Source organism: Poecilia reticulata, chromosome 10, assembly GCF_904066995.2.
Source record: "Poecilia reticulata chromosome 10, P_reticulata-male-v2, whole genome shotgun sequence".
In the NCBI taxonomy this organism is placed as follows: Eukaryota; Metazoa; Chordata; class Actinopteri; order Cyprinodontiformes; family Poeciliidae; genus Poecilia; species Poecilia reticulata.
In genome coordinates, this window is record NC_088839.1 from 1576531 (window position 1) to 1597377 (window position 20847).

At 40.3% G+C, this 20847-nt stretch overlaps 1 protein-coding gene across 4 annotated transcripts in view; it reads right to left on the reverse strand.

The window, feature by feature from the left end:
• rnf103 (ring finger protein 103) overlaps nt 1-20246 on the reverse strand; it is a 70140-nt gene extending 49894 nt beyond the window's left edge. Inside the window, exons 1-6 of one of the 4 annotated variants that reach the window (XM_081611360.1) lie at nt 19448-20237; nt 14662-14813; nt 12451-12566; nt 8319-8741; nt 8035-8167; nt 138-224 (exon numbers count right to left, since the gene is read on the reverse strand). In XM_081611360.1, coding sequence (XP_081467486.1) covers nt 138-224; nt 8035-8167; nt 8319-8741; nt 12451-12566; nt 14662-14813; nt 19448-19673 — 1137 coding nt within the window. In that variant the 5' untranslated portion in view covers nt 19674-20237. Of the gene's footprint in view, nt 1-137; nt 225-8034; nt 8168-8318; nt 8742-12450; nt 12567-13637; nt 13882-14661; nt 14814-19447 lie in introns of those variants that run through there. The other 3 variants (XM_081611358.1, XM_081611359.1, XM_081611361.1) reach the window with 3 other exon arrangements.
• Between the last annotated feature and the right edge of the window lie 601 nt (nt 20247-20847).

The window sequence follows — 20847 nt, forward strand, 5'->3', positions numbered from 1 at the left end:
TTCAAGGGGTATGAATACTTTTGCAAGCCAGTATATTTACTTACTTATTTTTTAGTTTAGTGTTTCAACCCATTAATTGATTAACATAATATTGAATAGAAGACAGCTGTAAAAATATGATTCAGATGGTTTCCTACCAAAACAGGAAGCCAAGACACCAGCAATATGGAGTTGTAGGTTCCAAGTGTTCTGATCAGAACAACAAATCGCTTGACTGTTGCTCCCTGTGAATGAAAATAAATAAGAAAAACAAATAAAAATTAATGGCAGGAAGAAAAAAAGGTAACATTCCATTTTATGAATATATGAATATAGTTTCAGCAAAACAAGGTGACCTTTGTATAAAGAACAATAGCTTGACGTGAACTCACTACGTAGAGTAATATTTCTTTAAAATATAGGTAAGCCCCATATAAACTTTGTGCAGATAAGCTATATAAATTTGGTCTTAAGGGTGCCATCTCTTGTTACTGAGCAAATTGTGACATTTCCATGTAAGCTTGTTTATTTTGCATTATTTGGCCTAAAACTGTTTTAATCCTGCCCTCTTTGGGTTAAAGGATGGCTGCTGCAGTTGAATTTTTGTGTTGATTATAAACTGTACAGCTTGGTCGATGTCACCCCTGCATTCTGGTGTAAAACCATCTGACTCAAACACGTAAGTTCAGTCAGGAGTTGGATTTGTGTGCATTGACTGAGTCGCCAAGTTGGAAACCATGTGTTGTCCTCGTCCTGACCACCCCCTTTAACCACTTCCACTTATTCCCACACTTGGCCATACTCATCAAGCAAGGTTATGCTTTTACATTGGGTTTAGTTCCACTTTAAGTATTAAATCATTTTCATTTTTACAGCAAGCTTCAAACGTTTTTTGTTGGGGTTTTTTTCACAACCCGAAGGCAATGGCCTAAGCAGAGAGGCCCAAACTTTTGTGGAGGAGCAACTTGGGTCAGCTACTCCAGGAGACTCCTAAAGCAGACCCATCCCAGCCAAGTCGAGCGTGTTTATTTGGATCATCTCAACAATCAGGCATCCAGGTGGCGTCCTCGAGCCCGTTCAGGTGGCCTAAGTCACCTGAACGGGCTCCTCTCAAAGTGAAGGAGCAGCAGACCTCCCAGTTGAAAGAACGTCTTACTCTCTCTCTAATGTAGCCCCCAGACACCCACTTGAGACATCTTCACACCAAATGCCTTCTAATACCTGATGGATTTTATGTATACTGTTGCATATCTTAATATTTATCATTATTATTTATCTACAGTAATAACAGGGGAGGCCAAGTGTGGCGATGCACTGCAGTGCACAAGAATGTAGAGTATCTGTACATCACCTGGGCTGTGGGCAGGTGCTGCCTCAGGTTGACAAACTGTACATACAGAGGAACAGCTATTGAATCCTTCCCACAGCCCAAGACCAAAACAGAGGTGAGTAGATCCATGTGCTGGCAAGATACAACAAAAGGTTTATGCCAAACCTGCCAATTCTCACAAAATACACAGATCAATATGACCTAATGATGTTCCACATACAATGGGGCTCCTGTTGGTTGGTTCCTGTCTAGTGGCATCTGAGACCATAAAACAGACTCTCTTGGTTGGGAGCCACTGCTTCACTCTTGATTTATCATGCAGACATTAATGATGAATTAATTTTTGAGTTTTAAGATTATCCTAAAAAGAGCAAATCAGGAAAATTCTAAGATTAAAGTTACGTTCACAAAAAGTCTTGATACAATTTTTTTTTTTTTTTTTACCGAAATCATTTTTGTCTTTTTGTCTGGTTGTTCATACTACTAATTAAACCTGACTGACAGTGAATGTTTTATATCTTCAAAGTGACCCGCATGAGCACAAGAACATCTATGTCACACAGCAGGGCCCTGTTTACAGAAGTAATAATAGATAGAGCCGTTTATGGTTTGATTTTAAAGTTTATTCAGCAATGGGAGCCGACAGGATTGTCACAAGATCATAATACAAAGGAAGTTAATAAATAGAAAGCAAAACTAATAGCAATAGTCTTTTGTGGAGCGTTGACTACAAATTCTGTAAAGAAGCCTTTTTGGATATGTAGCCAGAGCCAGAAGTGGTGGGATTGGTATGTGATGCGCTGAAGTGACAAAGACAACTTTCATAATTTCACAATAATACATTTCACCCATTGTTTATGTCTGGATTTACTGTGTCTGGCTTTTAGTTCAGAATTATGATGCATATCTCACATCACAGACATTTACTGAACAAAAATATTAATGCCCATGTCAAATATTCCTGCCATGTGGAGTTAACTATAAATGAGCATTTGCTGACATTTTATTGTACAAAAGTAATATTTCTCTTGATTTGTGTATAATTTTTAATCCAACTTGCTGTTAGTGAGCATTACTCATCGAGTTGTTTTTTAGTCAGTGGGTGGGGCATGTCCACTGGGTGATCAGAGAAAATGAGCAAACGCTGGACACACTGGGGACTATAAAAGGCCACTCCAAAATGTCAAATTTTGTCACAAGTCATAAAGCCTCAGCTGTTGCAAGTTATGTGGGAGCGTGGCATTGGCATGTTGAATGCAGGGATGTCCACCAGAGCAGTAGTTGCACGGCTCAATGTTTATTGTTGGACAATAGGCCATTTAAGAGTTTGTTTCCAACAGACTGGCACTACTGTGACGTGTGACCACTCCAGCACGAGCTCACCACATCCAGCTCATCCATCTGCGGGATCGGCTCAGAGCAGCGACACTCACAGCTGATGAGACTATTGGTCTGCACAACAGACGCATCACACGTCAGACTGTCCTTAACCGCCTACGAGAAGCCAACTTGGTCAAAATCAAATTCCTGAACCTGACCGCTATCATCAAATGGCCATACCACGATGTTATCAATGTCGATATGAAGGTCAGTAATTACTGAAAGAGTTTCTCTATATATTGCATAACCCAAAGATTCATAAAACTTTGTACTTTGAGGCATTTGTATTTTGTACAGCTTTTACACTGAACAAAAATATAGACATTTTGAAAAAAACTGGATATGTATCCAAATTAGTACCTCATATAGAAGTGGCAAAGATAGTTTTTTTTTTCAGGTACTGAGGGGGTGAAAAAATTTTAAATGGGTCATTCAGGTATCTGGCGTGAAAAAGGTGGATATGTGTGACAAGGGGCACGGTATAGGGGGGAAAAATGATGACAATTTTAGGGGCCCTCCACAATTTATTTATTTTTTGTTCATAGAAATAAAAAATTACAAATTGCAGCCCTGTCAATTACAAAATTAATTATATTGTTAATTTATTATTATTTTCAAAAATTGTTTTTAGCAGTAAAAATTTAATATTCCCACTCCCAGATAAAAAAAAACCCATCCATATGTTATATGCCCTGAACACCTCCCCCCCCCCATCTGCGTTCGTTCCTGCTTGAAGCGCCTGAGAGTGACGTCAGTGGAAGACACGAACGATTGTGGCAGTTACTATGCTGCTAAGTATAAAATCAGATTTTTAAAAAAAGAGAGAGAGAAAGAGAGAAAAAGGCAAGAGTGTTAATTTATAACCCAGTTTTTCTCCAAGAGAGGTGGGTAGACTGTGTGAGATTACCAACCATTTAGCATAATTAGCTTAGCTACAAATTACTGTTTGCCTCCTTTTCATTAGCATTTAATGAATTAAGGAAAAAAATTATCAACATATTCATATATTCAACTTGTCCCTTGTACTTTTTACCACTTAACAGATGAGTCAGTCAGCAGCAGCTCTAACCCACGTCCCTCCTGACCCGTCCACTCCCGAGTGAAGTTAAAGCTGCAGTATGTCACTTTTATATAAATATTTTTTTCACCTATTTTTAAAAATGGAGTCTTGACAAAAGTTCTGTCTGGAAGACTCTCTAGTCGCACCTGACTCTCCAATCAGCGCCTCCCTCTCCGCAACCTGGACCTATCAGCGCCGGTCCAAGCCTCGCTCCAGCCAATCATTGTCCGGGCTCCAGTTCAAAAGTACCTTCACCCATGGCCTCCTCTGCTCACCAGCTGCGATCAACCCACCTCCGCCCCATCTCCACCTTCTGCTCCCGGCTCTCAGGCCTCATCTTCCTTTGACCGCCTCCACCAGTACAGGACCCGGGGGTCTACATTCCTATGCTGCATCAGGAATGTTCATCAAGCTTATCGAAGTCCAGCTCGATGTCCCCGGCCGGGACCTGAATGCCAAATGACTGTGTTTATTTTTATGTTCATTTTGTCAAACTCTTTTAATCGCTTTTCTTTCTCCGTCTGAGTCTCTCCGGATTGAACTGTCATTATGTTGTGACATTATGGTATGAGAGGTAATCTGTGAAAAATCTATTTCCTCTACTTTCTCCCAGTGCTAGAAACAACCAGTCAGTGGCAGGAGAGTTTTAGTGCTGTTAATCACCATCTCATGTGGTGCTGCTCATCCTTCCTCCCCCTTCTTTTGTTCTATGCTGCAGCTAGCATAGCACAGAGCTGTGCAGATTCAAACTGTGAATGCTCAGTCTAGTTAGCATAGCTACCAATGATGGCAGATAAACAGTTTCTTGTAATGATGAGTTGTTTCTCCCCCATTAGCACATTTAGCAGTGAGTGAATGAGGATGATTGACAGCACTAAGACCCTCCTCCTGGTTCTGATTGGTTGTTTTGGTCAGAACGGTGCATTACTTTAACCAGTAATAGTAATTCAGGAAGGAGGTGGAGGAGATTGATTGTTTCCAGATTATCTGTCTCATAAACTGCTATGACATCGTGACAGCTTTAACAAATATGGAGAAAACATATTTTATTAAAGTTATGTACTGCAGCTTGAATAAAATGCAACTACATAAGTTCTTAGAAGTCTGGATTGCTTTATGTGTAGCTGCATGTTGCTTTTGACTGTTGCTTGTGGGGAGACATTTCAGTATCTAAAACTACGAAAAAATGTAAGCAGCCTACTTGTATACTGGATGTGGACAGTTGGATGTTAAATTCATGAGCAGTAAATATTGTGCTAATTATCAGTATACATCAGTGTGGTAGCACACATTATTTCAATTTATGTCTGATTAACAGGGTTTTGCTGAATTGCAATCATCTGAATGGGGTGTGTTGAAGCAGAGGAACATGTAGAACATACAGGTCAGTGTGTCTTGAGGACCAGGGTTGGGAAACACTGATCTAAATAAACAAATGTTACATTTATATATCTGTGGTCTGTGTTTAAACATTAGCATTTATGGGCCCCTGGAGGCCTGGGGCCTGATGGAGGAGCTGGCATAATTTGGATTAAACAGCAAATAACTGATATTCATTTTAATTGTATTTTTTGATTTGTTGTTTTTAAGACTAGCTGTGGGTTTAGACAGGTTTTACTGGCGATGTTTTCTCATAACATATAGTTACCCAGTAATATTTTTTCTTTTCCTGCCTGCTTAACATCTTTTAATACAAAAACACGGTGGACCGCCTCGGCGCCCCCATCACCGAGCTTAGCAAGTTTTCTGGGGGAAACCCTGCATTATTATGTGATCAGACCATAGCGCATCCAGCTGTACAGTCATGGCCAAAAGTTTTGAGAATGACAAATATTATATTTTCACATGATCTGCTGCCCTCTGGTTTTCATGTGTGCATGTCAGATGTTTTCATCACATACAGAAATGCAATTGCAAACATATTATGACTAATAAAAGCTTTTATTGACAGTTAGAATGAGTTAATGCAGCAAGTCAATATTTGCAGTGTTGACCCCTCTTCTTCAGGACCTCTGCAATTCTCCCTGGCATGCTGTCAATCAACTTCTGGACCAAATCCTGACTGATACCAGTCCATTCTTGCACAATCAATGCTTGCATTTTGTCAGAATTCCTAGGTTTTTGTTTGTCCACCCGTCTCTTGATGATTGACCACAAGTTTTCAATGGGATTAAGATCTGGGGAGTTTCCAGGCCATGGACCCAAAATCTCTGTTTTGTTCCCTGAGCCAGTTGGTTATCACCTTTGCTTTATGGCCAGGTGCTCCATCATGCTGGAAAAGGCTTTGTTCATCACCAAACTGCTCTGGGACAGTTGGGAGAAGTTGCTCTCTGAGGACATTCTGGTACCATTCTTTATTCATGGCTGCGTTTTTAGGCCAGACTGTGAGAGAGCCGACTCCCTGGGCTGAGAAGCAACATGAATGGTTTCAGGATGTTTTACAGCTGGCATGAGACCAGACTGGTGGTAGCGCTCACCTCGTCTTCTCCCAACAAGCTGTTTTTTAGATGTCCCAAACAATCGGAAAGAGGATCCATCAGAGAAAATGACTTTACCCCAGTCCTCAGCAGTCCACTCCCTGTACCTTTTGCAGAGTATCAGTCTGTCCCTGATGTTTTTCCTGGAGAGAAGTGGCTTCTTTGCTGCCCTCCTTGAGACCAGGCCTTGCTCCAAGAGTCTCCGCCTCACAGTGCGTGTAGATGCACTCACACCTGCCTGCTGCCATTCCTGAGCAAGCTCTGCACTGCTGGTAGCCTGATCCCGCAACTGAAACACTTTTAAGAGACGGTCCTGGCGCTTGCTGGTCTTTGTTGGGCGCCTTGGAGCCTTTTGGGCAACAATGGAGCCTCTCTCCTTGAAGTTCTTGATGATGTGATAGATTGTTGACTGAGGTGAATCTTTCTAGCTGCTCTTCCCTGTTAGGCCATTTTTGTGCAGTGCAATGATGATGTTTCTTTAGAGATAACCATGGTTCACAGAAGAGAAACAATGAAGCCAAGCACCAGCCTCTTTTTAAAGTGTCCAGTGGTGTCATTCTTACTTAATCATGACAGATTGATCTCCAGCCGTCCTCATCAACACCCACACATGTGTTAATGGAGCAATCACTGAAACCATGTCAGCTGGTCCTTTTAAGGCTGCAATGAAGTTGAAATGTGTTTTGGGGGATAAAGTTCATTTGCAAAGTCAATATTTGCCTAGAAATTAATTGCCGTTAAGCTGATCACTCTTTATAACATTCTGGAGTTTATTAAAATTGCCATTATAAAAACTGAAGCAGTAGACTTTGTAAATATTAACATTTGAATCATTCTCAAAACTTTTGGCCATGACTGTATGTACTGTGCATACCTTGGGATTTTTCTCTAAAAAAAGAAAATATGTTTTTATTATCTAACCCTCTTTACTAGCAACAAAATTGTTGAGGAAAAATAGATCTTTTGCGTTAAAAAATCTTTTAGCCCACATCTGTGTGAGTCTGTGGGGGTGGGCACATGTCCATCCTGAGCCTAAATGTTATTGGTCAGTTTACTGCTTGACTCTTCTTCTGTAAGCTAAAAATGAACGATGAGTTTGAACCCTTCCATAGTTCTAAGAGCGGTCGTTTGGATCACGCCTGAGCTCTTTACCGTGTGTGCGGTTCTGGCCGGTTTATGAGCTTTTTTGAGTTTTCACATACTGAAGAGCTGATGGGTCACCCGTTTGGACAACCATGACATCTACTATGTTCTTCCTGAGCGTCACATTAAGACTTCAGGAAGGTTAAACAGTTAAATCTAATCGAAAATCTAGCCATCTTAGACACCTGAACCTGGGAATCCCCATCCTCTTCTTCCCATGGATCACAGGTAGGCTTTGCTTTCATGTCTTCAATATTCAGCGTAGTTTGTAAAAAAAAAAGACTGTCTTAGTGGGCCATCCACATTACACAAGACCACGACCACATCTCCATCACGCATCGTGTGTGTCGTACAAAACCCGCACAAACACAGGCCACGTGCATCAATAGAATATGTGTAATTGAATTGAAACTATCTTTTTTTGTGAAGTGCCTTGAGACGACACCTGCTATGATCTGGGCTACATCAATACATTGGATTAAATTTTTGTGTTTTAGCACTTGTAGAGAACATTTTAACTGGATTATGCTGTGAATAAGAACTGGTTCTTGTTTACAACATAGCCTGGTAAAATAAACATTTTTAAACCAGCTTAAAAAAAGAACCACACAACTTCAGGATTTGCTCTTTGCCCCAAAGTGTCTGATTAAAACATAATAAGTGACCTGTGTAATGAAGAAGTCCATCCAGGCCAGCAAATTTATGAGTACCAGGCTGAGGACAAACAGGTCATTGACTTCAGGCTGGACCGAACGCAGGAATGTATCCATGGCAGCAAGAGACAGAAACTCCCCAGTGCTTCAGGAAGAAAGAAGAGAAAAAAGTTTAAAATTAGTATAGTTCCAACATTAAAGGAAGAAGCATAAAAAAAGTAGCATGAAAGACAAAAGACAATTTACAGTTGTCTCTTTAACAAAATATAGTAAATTTTGTCCATGCTTACTGTTACCTGTTACCATAGTGATAGATACCCTCTGGCATCTTAAGTATGTAAGAAGGGGTCTGTGTCACACCGATATTTAAGAGGGTGCTCCGGTTGTCCCAGTGACGTACATCCACTAAAATAAACTCAATTCTGCCAGTGAACTTAACAGACAGTGAGGAGAAGAAGGCAGGAGGTTGGGACAGATGGGTGAACAGAAACATCTTGATTGGATGAGCTGGATCGGAGTGCCACTCCTCAAGCAGTTGTGCAGACTGATGTACAGTTTTGATTCGACGAGCCAGGTGGGAGGTCATCCACCGAAAGATGTGTTCAGTTTCAATGTTCTGTCCAACATATTCTTTTAGCATCACTTGACCCTTTGAAGCTGAAGTTTGAGGAGCAGACATGATGACCATTGAGCGTTGCCAACCACGTTTGATACATGACCTAGTGGAAAGAAGACAACAAAGATGTCAAATACATTTTTACAGAGATCCATTTTCCTGACAGTGAATGCTTTTTGGAGATGAACATAATCAGAATCACTTTTATTGCCACTGCCAGTAAACAAGTTCACAGGCTAGAAAATTGTTTTGATGTAAAAAATAAATAATAAAATAAAATATGAATATTAGAAACAAAAATATGTATGCATGTGCTGAGTAGCAGGTTGATAAAGTGACTGTGTTCTGCCAGACTGTTCAACAGTCTAATAGCTAAGGGAAAGAAACTGTTCTGGTGGCGGGAAGTTCTGGTCCGGATGAACCGTAGTCTTCTGCCATAGGGGAACTTAAACAGGCTGTGTTTCAGGATCAAGTTTTGGAAGCAACAGCATTTTCCTTCAAAGTAAGCAGGCCGACTCCCAAGTGTTACTGTGTGAAGGTGCAGAAAGTGAAGATGAAGTCCATCTGTTGCACAGCTGCTTTGTTTTTTCTTTGCCTTGCTTTAAATGTGACTGTGGCACCTCTTGTGCCATAACCTTAAATTAAAAAAGTGTCAGCTGTATTGAATACTTACTGAATAAACATGAAAAATATTATTGAACTTAAATATTTATAACATATAACTATATAATAGTAATCTATTAGGTTGCTGAATACAAAAAGGTACAAAGAATTAAAAAGTAAAACACCTTCCTCCATGTTCCCTCGTGAACAAAGAAATGTAAAACTATAATTTAAAGACACCATAACATTTAGGTTAAAGATTTTAGGCGCTGCTGTCAGGTCAGGTCAGTCTACAATCAGTGTTGAGAGTGATAGTAGCTGCACCAACTTTGTGCTGTTAGTCATGCTATCAGTTCAGCTACCTTCTTGTTGTAGTGCCCCTCTATACGGGCAGCTGGTTGTTTCAGAGGACTTGGCTCCAGGAAATGCATTCATTTGTGAAAGCCCTCACCATCCACATTGTTTATTCATACCTCGTCTTTTTCAATCATGTTACAAGTTTTTTTGCATAATGCCCTCTGCTTTCCAGGAATTACACTCATCTATATAGCTTAGCAGTAATTTCTGTTATTTCTGCTCAGATCACAAGTATTAAGGTGAAATTTAAGGACCTTGTTAAGTATTTATATTTCAAAATAGAACTGCATAAAGTGCACTTTGCATCACATACTGGACTCTGGACCCTGTTCTGGTATGCCTCCATTAAGATTATTTGTCTCATCAACTGGCTCTGCTTAAGGATGGCCAGTGACGCCCTCTTCTGGATGGCAGCTGTATTACAATGCTACAAGAAGGTCCATCCATCCATCTGTACATGCAATCAGCAAGATGCTATACATATGTACAGACAGATACCTACATACATATTTACACACATACATAGTATAACCTCTTCACCTGACTTCTGGAGATAATCAAGTATAATTGGTGGGCAAAGGGAGTAGCAACCTTATTTGGTTGAAGATAAATTTATAAAAGATTCCACGACTGAGGTGGAACATAAAATATTTGAGGTATGACAGAAAAGAAAAAGAGTCAAAGAAGGCTGGGATATCTGTGTGGCTTGAGGCAGGAGAGGAAGCTCAGTTTGTTCCAGAGCTGAGCCTATTGAAGAATGTGTTCAGTCCAGACTCACATCTATCTAAACCTTTTAAAGCCTGTGATCTTCACCCATGATCACACAGCTCTGATCTGCTGGAGCTTGATTTCCAGATCAAAATGTGGTAAATTCCATCCATCCATCCATTTTCTAACACCCTTGTCCCTCAGTGGGGTCAGGAGGTGCTGGTGCCTCTCCAGCTAACGTTCCGGGCGAGAGGCGGGGTCACCCTGGACAGGTCACCAGTCTGTCGCAGGGCAACAGAGACACACAGGACACACAACCATGCACACACACTCTCACACCTAGGGGCAATTTGGAGAGGCCAATTAACCTGACAGTCATGTTTTTGGACTGTGGGAGGAAACCAGAGTACCTGGAGAAAACCCACCATGCACAGGGAGAACATGGAGACTCCATGCAGAAAGACCGGGGCCGGGAATCGAACCCAGGACCTTCTTGCTGCAAGGCAACAGCTCTACCAACTGCGCCACTGTGCAGCCCCAAATTCCTAAATCTATCATTTTTATTGTACATCATGCCCACTGCTTTTTCCTCCTTTTTTAAGAAAATTACATCAAACAATGGAGGTTTAATCATTCAGTCTTGGGTGATAACATAGTTATTAATTTAATAAAGGGAAAAATGTAAAAATATTTTTATTTAAATATGATCAATCCAATAATATGGTAAGCTTTTAAGGCCACATGCAGGGGGGATGGATAATCATTTGCACAACAGCTAAAAACCAACATAATGAAAAAAAATGAACATAAGCTTCAGAAGGGACATACGAGGAAATTAAAGGATGTCTGCCCCTGTGTAGAGCACAACTAAAAGAAATACTGGACCAAGAAACATCATTTGTTCTACTTAAGTTAAGAAGGAAATATTCTGAGATAGAAGGACTAGAAAAACATTTATTTATGCTCTAAAAATTACAATAAGAAACTACAAATCTGAAGTGTACCCTGAATAAAAAACCCTCAACACCTTCACACAACATTCAGTCATTCATGCTGATGGTAGCAAGCTACTGGACGGTAGCCACAGCTGACCTGGGGTAACCTGTCAGAGGTCAGGCTGTCATGCACTGGCATATAGTGGAACATTTTGTAATGTGTTCCTCACCCCTCTTCTACTTTAGGTTATGTACATAGTCTTATCATAAAATTGGTCAACGCTGCTTTGGTCACAGTTCAGGTAGTGAGATTTTCCTTTTATATTGTCTGTTCCTCGTTGTTGTGGGCAGCAGCTGTGTTCAATATTCCCCTGACATCTGCAGCACTCACCAAAGGAGAACCTCGAGGTTGTAGTTCTGGACTCAAATAAACCCAGATATTTCATTTTGTCTTATATAAATTCATTGCTGGCCCAAACATAATGATAAGAACTCAGATCAGTTGATGGCTATTTTCTATATGCCTCCATAGGCCATTCAACCCTACGCTATACATCAGTGTTTCTCCACCCTGGTCCTCACCGCCCTCCTGCTCTGCATGTTCTAGATGAGCCTCTTTTCCAGAGCAGCTGATTCAAATGATTGCATGACCATCAAGTACTGCAGAAGCCTGTTAACCACCCAGAGATACAGTTCAGGTGTGTGGCAGAAGGGAAACACCTAAAACATGCAGGACAGGAGGGCGGTGAGGACCAGGGTGGAGAAACACTGGTATATAGGGTTGAATGGCCTATTACCACCATACTCCTATGGTGGTAGAAGTTTGACCCGCAATCAGTGGGTTGTTGGTTTGACCACCTCTGTCATTGTGTCCTTGGGCAAGACATTTCATCCACCAGTGCATGACAGTCACCTCTGTCAAACTGTGCATGAAGGACTGAATGCAGTGTGACATGCTTTGGGGTCCTCTGGACTTGATAAATCCAGTGGACCAGGAGTACAGGCCAAATACCATTTATTTATTCTATACATCCAATAAATCCTACTGCGCCGACTCATTTTAGTTGCTTTGCATCATTTCCATGACAAGAAACTTTTCAAAAACACTTCAAAGCTATAACCACTTTAACAGTGCAGCAATCCATATAACTAGGTTCTGTACTAGTTAGTTTAAAAAGCACATTTTGGGATGAACTAGCCAATTCCTACCTAAAGTCAGTGGAGCAGTTGAAGATTCCAGTTCTGATTCCAAACTGAGACAGCTTCAGCACCATTTTCCCCCAGTTCGTTTGACTGAGCACAGCTTCCTGGTCCTGGGCTACAACCTGCAGGTGAAAATTAACATATGTACAGACAGACAGTTGTTTTGTGGGGAAAAAACAAACAGTGTCCTTATGTATTTAAAGTAATACTAGTTTGAATACATATTTTTCTCCACTTTTATGGTAAGTACAGTAAACCAAACTTTGAATAAACATTTTATATATATATAAGATGTGTTTTATTTATATATTATTTTGTGAAGAATCAACAAGTGGGACACAACCGTGAGGAGGAACAAAGTTAATTGGATATTTTAAACTTTTTTAACAAATAAAACTGCAAAGTGGGGCGTGCAATATTATTGGGCCCCTTTACTTTCAGTGCAGCAAACTGACTCCAGAAGTTAGTGAATGATCCAATGTTGTCCTAAATGACTGATGATGATAAGTAGAATCCACCTGTGTGTAATCAAGTCCCCTATAAATGCACCTGCTCTGTGATGGTCTCAGAGTTGTGTTTAAAGTGCAGAGAGCATCATGATACTGGTCCAAGATACTGTTGTGGAGAAGTTTAAAGTCGGATTTGGATACAAAAAGATTTCCCAAGCTCTCAAGGAGCACTGAGCAAGCGATCATATTGAAATGGGAGGAGTATCAGACCACTGTAGTGATGGGTAGATGAGGCGTCATGAGACGTTTCGGCTCATAGCAACACTGTATTGATACTGTGTCACTCAATACTGACACCTGCTGGACATTAAAAATTCCTACAGGCAACGTAGTGATTTGATGACCAAGTCTGTACAATAAGATTTAAGTCTTTGTATTTTATTGAATATTATATGTTGTATTATGTCATATCTTCAGTTACATTTAAAATATATTTGATATACAGTCAATAAAGAATGTGAACATGAACCATAAAGTGAAAATTTAAGTGAATGTGTTTGGAATGAGGATGCTTGGACTGTTTTTTCTCACACATTTTTATTTAAAAAAAGTTTTTACAACCTTTTAAAATTAAGCCTGTTATGCTTTTTTGACAAAACTTCTGCTGTAGAAAAAAATAAAGTAAACTCTACATTTACAGCGAACCTTAAGGGTTGCGTTCCGAAAATAACCCGTGAGGCGAAATCCGTGAAGTAGTTACCTTTATTTTTTACAGTTATTACACAGCATAATTAAATACATTGAAACCAAAGAACAAAACCTGTTTTCAGGTCAGTGGATGTGCGTGAGCATCAATCGGGCATTAATGTGATCCGGAGTCATGTCATCTCATCAACGAGCCTCCGGTCGGGTTCTGCTGCCTCTGGACACAGTTTTTGTTTTCCAGCAGACATTCAAAGTTTCAGTTTCCATCTCCTGAGTGACCAATCTGTATTCAACACCGTAACGTTATTGGCACTCAGGTAGAGAAGAAGCGCGGAGACTGTTTTTACCAATCATATGGTCAATCAGGACGAAGAACACTGTGGGAAAAAACTGCACAAAAAAATCTGCGAAGCAGCGAAACCGTGAAAGATGAACCGCGTTACAGCGAGGGTTCACTGTATATGAAACAATTTATAAAAAGCAACTGAGTCATTTATAGAATGGCTGCATATCTGAGTTTATCTTGGTGAATCTGGGACTTTATTCTCATGCCTCATAATGCCTCAGCATCGAAAAGGTGGATTTATTTAAATAAGACAGTTTAGTTAAACATATGCGACACTTAACCTGCAGAACATAATATGAAAGTAAACTAAAAGTCAGTTTCAGCTGAATTTGGGTTCAGATAGATTAAATAGAAACTGATGAGAACCAGATGAAATGACAAAAATGAAAACAAATGTATTTTCCAATATAAGATCAAAATGGTCCCACAGAGGAAACATTTCATTTGAAGCTGCTCCATAGATGACAATGTAAAAGATCAAGAATTTGTTTGGCAAATGCTTTTGACAGATTCGCTTCCTTATAAACACAGTTTGGCATCCAGTGTCATTTCGAAACAGTTCCTGTATCGGTCACGTGATTTGCTGAAACCAATGTTGGTCTATGGGCCCTTTGCTATTTTTAAAAAAACTAAATTGTTCCGCTTTTCCAAGCTAAAAGGACAGTAATAATGTTCTGCATTTTCTATCCATAGCTACATACAAATTTCCAGTTTTACCTGAACCAGCCAAATTCCATCTTTAGTGTCCTCCACCAGTTCATAGAAGTGCATCTCCCCACTGAAGGCCGTAGTAGTGCTGGAATTTCCAGCCTCTGTCTGCTCTCTTGCTTTCTTGATGGCTGAGTACAGCTCCCCTTGCGTTAATTCTCCTGTGCGCAGAATAAAAAATAATTCAGAGGACCTGAAAGCCACTATCAGAGCCTTTTTAAAAAGGATACTTAAAAAATTCATCCATGGATTTATTTTTGGTCGAACTGATTACTGTATTGTCTTCATAGGTCTGCAGCTGGTCCAGGACCAGCTGACAGTTTATTTATAAAGTACTTTTCACAAACATAAAATCACAAAGCGCTGTACAATAGAAATCAACCTTAAAACCATACAAAACATAAAACCAACATAAACACACACACATAAACACCCGGTCCACTTTAGTTTTTAACCATGTTGGTGGGACAACCACAAGATTCAGACTGAGAACAAAGACCATGTGCAGCAGAATGTTTAGTTAAAAGCTGACAAAGATAATCAGGAGTCTGGCCATGTAATGCTGGGTACACCAGCACAAGAACTTTACAACAAATTCTAAAATTATTTGGGAACCAGAGTAATGAATATGGAACAGGCGCGATATGACAGAATCTACTAGATTTGGAGATAAGTCCAGTTCTGTACTGACTGCAAACGTGAAATTGAGGATTTATCCAGGCGGTTAAAAAGGGCATCACTGTAGTCCAGACAAGATGACACAAAAGCATGAATGATTTTCTCCAGGTGATCTCTGGAGAGCATTTGTCTAATTTTAGAAATGTTTCTCAAATGAAAGAAACAAGAACGGGAAACAGCCTTAATGTGAGAGTCGGAGCCTAATGATGAATCAAATGTGACCTAGATTTGTTACCTTTGATTTTACTAACAGGCAGGAGGAGGCAGTTGTCTGGCTTAGATTTTGGCACAAGTGACTGGGAGCAATAATCATAGTTTCTGTCTTACTGGTGCTTAAAACCAGAGTGTTACTGGAGGGCCAGTCACTGATACGGGACAAACATTGGACGAGGATGGCCAACCTGTCCAGTTGATGAGGTCTGTGATAGGAGATATCTAAAAACGATTGAATAATGCCAGCAAGTGGCATAATATAAAAAGAATACAAAAGTGGACGTGTGGCACCCCACATGTTAAGGGGGCGGAGTCAGAGGAAAACCTGTACATCTTAATGCAGAATGTCCTGTGAGAGGTTAGCCAGTCCAAAGCTGAATCAGAAATATCAAAGGCAGCATCCATCCATCCATCCATCCATCCATCTTCTTACACCCTTGTCCTTTAGTGGTATCAGGAGGGTTACTGGTGTCCATCTTCAGCTAACGTTCCAGGAGAAAGGCGGGGTCACCTGGACAGGTCGCCAGTCTGTCGCAGGGCAACACACATCCATGCACACACACTCACACCTAGACCAATTAACCTGACAGTCATGTTTTTGGACTGTGGGAGGAAACCAGAGTACCTGGAGAAAACCCACCATGCACATACAAACTCCCAGGCCGGGAATCGAACCCAGGACCTTCTTGCTGCAAGGCAACAGCTCTACCAACTGCGCCACTGTGCAGGTCAAAGGCAGCACTAAGATCTAATAAAACCCAACACTTAGGATTTTCCCTCAATGACATGAACAGATCATTGTGGATCTATTTGCTGGAAAACCAAAGTTATTTTAAAATCAAGGCTAAAACCCCATTTTAGAGTTTTTTACTGTTCTATTTATATTTACTGAAGTATTGTTAATTATAGTGTCTAGTGAAATTATTACTTTTCTTTATTCCTTTTTTATGTTTTACTATATTTATTGTTACAATTCTGACCTTTTCCCTCTCTGAATGCTGCCCGTCTTAGCCAGGTCTTTCTTGTAAAATATATTTTGTTCTCATGGGACAAACCTGGTTAAATAAAAGTTATTAAATTATTATTACTAGAGGTGTGCCGATCGATCGGCCACCGATCATAATCTGCCGATTTCTGTGAAAAAGTGTATGATCGATGATCAATCAATAAAATTTTATTTGTATAGCACATTTCAGCACCAAGGCATTTCAAATGCTTTACATAATTAAAATAAAAACAGCATGTGACATTGAATAAACAGTGAGAAAGAGAAATAGATTTTTTTTAAAAGATAAAAACATTAAAACCTGCACCCCTTTTAGGACTTCAGTTAAACGTCGTTTAACTGGGACGTTTTCCGGGGGGCTTTACATCATTAAAACGTAGAAAAGAAATTAAACATTTAAAACATTAAAGACATAAAAACGTGGAAGACATCAAAACCTGCACTCTAACCTAATTTAGCCATAAGCAACTCTAAACAGGTGGGTTTTAAGTTGAGATTTAAAGGCACTCAGTGTTTCAGCTGTTTTACAGTTTTCTGGTAGTTTGTTCCAAGTCTGTGGTGCATAGAAACTGAATGCTGCTTCTCCTCGTTTGGTTCTGGTTCTGGGGATGCAGAGCAGAACCAGAACCAGAAGATCTGAGGGGTCTAGACGGTTGGTACAGTAATAACAGATCTTTAATGTATTGTGGTGCTAAACCGTTCAGTGATTTATAAACTAACAGTATTTAAAGTCTATTCTCTGAGCTACAGGGAGCCAGAGGAGGGACTTTAAAACCCGGTCAAAAAGAGACTGTGATCGCTGATCACACAAACCGATCACCTGCATCTCATTTCTCAGCCTGCCTGTGCAGCTGGTCTCCTCTTTCCTTCACTCTGCCAACGCGCAGCAACAAATCCTAAGCGATGTGGAACTATAACTATAACGCACTGAGTGAATGGGGACGTTTGCGTGTTGCTGCAGAAAATTGAAGCAGGTCAAAATGCATCAACACAACGAAGCTAATACGACATAAAAACAATGCTATACCTGACGGAGTTTGGCTACATCGAGGCTCACTGCAGTAAAAAAGACATGGAGGATCAGATAGCAGGTAAAGCAGCGCACAGCTACAAACACTCACCAGGATTAGCATGACGGTCAGAAAGCTAAACAAATAACCCGCTAAGTAATTTAAGTCTTGGAGCTGCAATGTAAGACGCTGGTTCTGCTCTCGCTGTTGAACCGCTGCTACGCTACAGGTAGTAATATTTCACAGACGGAGCGCCGCTTCTGCTCCACCTGGTAGTGACTCTCACACCGAACCTCTGTTTGAAGCTGCAGCATCTAACCTAAAAAAAATACATTTTACATACGTATTAAAACTTTCGCTGTCCTAACATGAGACAGATAATCTCTAAAAAATAATCTCCTCTGCCTCCTCCCTGTTCTGCATAATTACTCCGCTCAGTCAGAAACAGCCACTCAGAGCTAGCAGTAATCAGCTAGCCGCCATGCTAACAGGAAGTTTTCATTCAGTAACTCAGGATTGTTTATTGTAATGGATCTCGTATTTCCCTTTGAATGTTAAGTTTTATACTTGAATTTTTTGGCAATGTTGAGGTTTTATTTTGGCTCTTTGCATTATTTAGCCTCTTCAGAGCCTCCATATGTTATCAGTCTGTTAAAGATAGTATTATTGATTGTAGTACAATTTGCACAATGCCTGTTTTGTTTAGTTTTGGTCTAAATTAAGGTGAATTCATGGTTCCTTTTTCCACATAATGTAACCGGTAGTGCTTATGATTAAAAAAAAATAATTACGTGATCGGCCATGATCGGCCCTCACGGGTGATCGGAATCGGAAGGAAAAAATCTGATCGGCACATCTCTAATTATTACTATTATTAATTATGATATCAAACTCGGGATGGACATCAACTTTCTAAAACTCAACAGTAACAAAACTACTCTTTACTGGTCCCAATTAACTCCTATCCTCAGCCAGACCATTTCCCTCATCTATGGCCACACAGCCAGTCTCCCCCATAGTGAAAACTTTGGCGCCATTGCCATCTCCTCCCTCTTTCCAAAACCATATCAATGCCATCACCAGGGCATCAATCTTCCACATACACAACGTTACCCGTGTCTGTCCTTCTTTGTCTCTGATTCCACAGCTCAAATAATTATCTACCCCTTTGTAACTTCAAAACTACAGCAATGGCATCCTGGACTTCCCTCCACACATCTGCAGTATATCCAAAGCTAAACTAAGCTTTGGATATACCTCAGTAACCTCGCCCCATCATATCTCATTGATCTCTTTCACCGTCACTCTCCTACTTGTTATCTTTGTTCCTGTGGCTCCAACCCCCATCAGAACCAAGCAGGTTCTGGGGGATGGAGCCTTTTCTTTGCCACCCCACCTCTCTGGAAGGTGGGGTGAGAGTAACTTTGACTCCCTACCTACCTTCAGATTATTTACCTGTGTAAACTGGTCTATCCACCATAGACTCCTCCTCAATTTTCAGCTGTTTTTTGTAAAGCATCTTTGAAAGTCCTAAAAGGTGTCATGTTACTGCAATATACACATTTTTATGATTTCATCATTTAAGGCCTGGAGTTGAACAACCCTGGTCTATTCACTTAAAGAGGAGGACATTTTTAACTTTATGAAATGTGTCTTCTCTGTGGAGTTAGAATATTTAAACTAACTTCAAGTAGCTTTTAAATGACTTTAAAAACTCCGGAAATAAAGAATAATAGTTTAATTTTATAATACAGAAATGTAATTATTTCTAACAATAATCGTTCAGTTACTAAGTACTATTTAACAAATTACACAAAAAACAATTAAGTATAACAATATAAATATTTTTGGAAAACACCTTCCACCCATACATTCCCAGTGATTTTACCTGATTTTTCCACCAGTTCGCTCACGTCCTTTTTCCCAGCCAGGCCGGTGAATCCCAGTCCTCTGCACTCCAAGATGGTTTTCAACTTATTGTAACTCAGAGTAACGGGGTCTACGAGCTGCGTGGCGAACATGCCGGTCTCATACCAAACCACAGTCTCAAAAAATCTAGCAAGCAAAAACAACATCATGAAATACAGGAGTAAAAAGAAAAGTTTTAACCACATTTTGTAGGTGGAGGAAATCGGAGAGGAGATCCAACATTCAGATTTAATTTGATCAGGCTTCAAACACACATCCTCCAATGAGACGATAAGCTCTGTAGAAAATGTTCATTTGTCCGAGTTCTTGACCCTGTTTGTTTTCTCAGGTGTCGCTAAAATGTTCTTGTGTTGGCAGCCCAGAAATGCAAACGGTACTTAAAACTCAGTTAGCAAACAAAGGCCTCAAACGCATTAAGCAAAACAAAAAGGCCTCCGGACGTCGAACACAATTCAACCAAATGCCCTGACAGAAAGCCGCCAGAGATCCAGTCAATCATGACAGAGAACCGCAGTGATCCCGTCAGGCCTTCCGAGGACACACTGGATGTTGCTACCATACGCTACCAAAAAGCTGGAACGTCTTCGTCTTCTTCTTCTTCTTCTTCTTCTTCTTCTTCTTCTTCTTCTTCTTCGTCTTCTTCTATAGCGTTTTTCTGGCAGTTTACAAACTAGGTGCATTACCGCCATCAACTGGACGGACATGTAATTCAGAAATTCACTTTCTTATATCTTCAAAACCTTAATATAGCTATATCATAGATATACTGATACACACACCCTCTCTCACACACACAAACACACACACACACTCTTATTCTTACAATTAATCAACACATGTGACTCCCAATAAAGTTACCCTAAAAAAAATACAATCGCATAACCTCCGGGTGACACTGCCTTATGGTCAGAGAGACCAAAATGGATTTCTTCTTTGATGACCTTACATCCAGCTCCCTATCCACTCCTAAAAAAGGACATGAAGACTCGCTGATGGTGGAAGATACAGATTGTGATTTGTCAAGAAACAAGTCATCAAGTGTGAGCATGACTGAGATTCAAGAAAAGTGTAGCAGCTCGTACATTGATGACATCAGCAAAAGAGCTCAAAAAATGGTGGAAAAAATAAACCATGAGCAAACCAGAGACCAGGAAATGATGGGCAGCTTTCAGAAGCAGCTAACAGAGAAGGTGACAGAGATGTGTCAGCTGATAAAAGAGGAAATGTTCACCATCTGTGAGCTTAACAGCAATGAAATCCAGGTGAAGCAGCAGGAGCCGTCAGAGGTGCTGGAAAACTGCTCTAAGCTGGAGCCTGGCCTGGGCATGCCTCAAGGATGGTCTCGACATTAATCAGAGA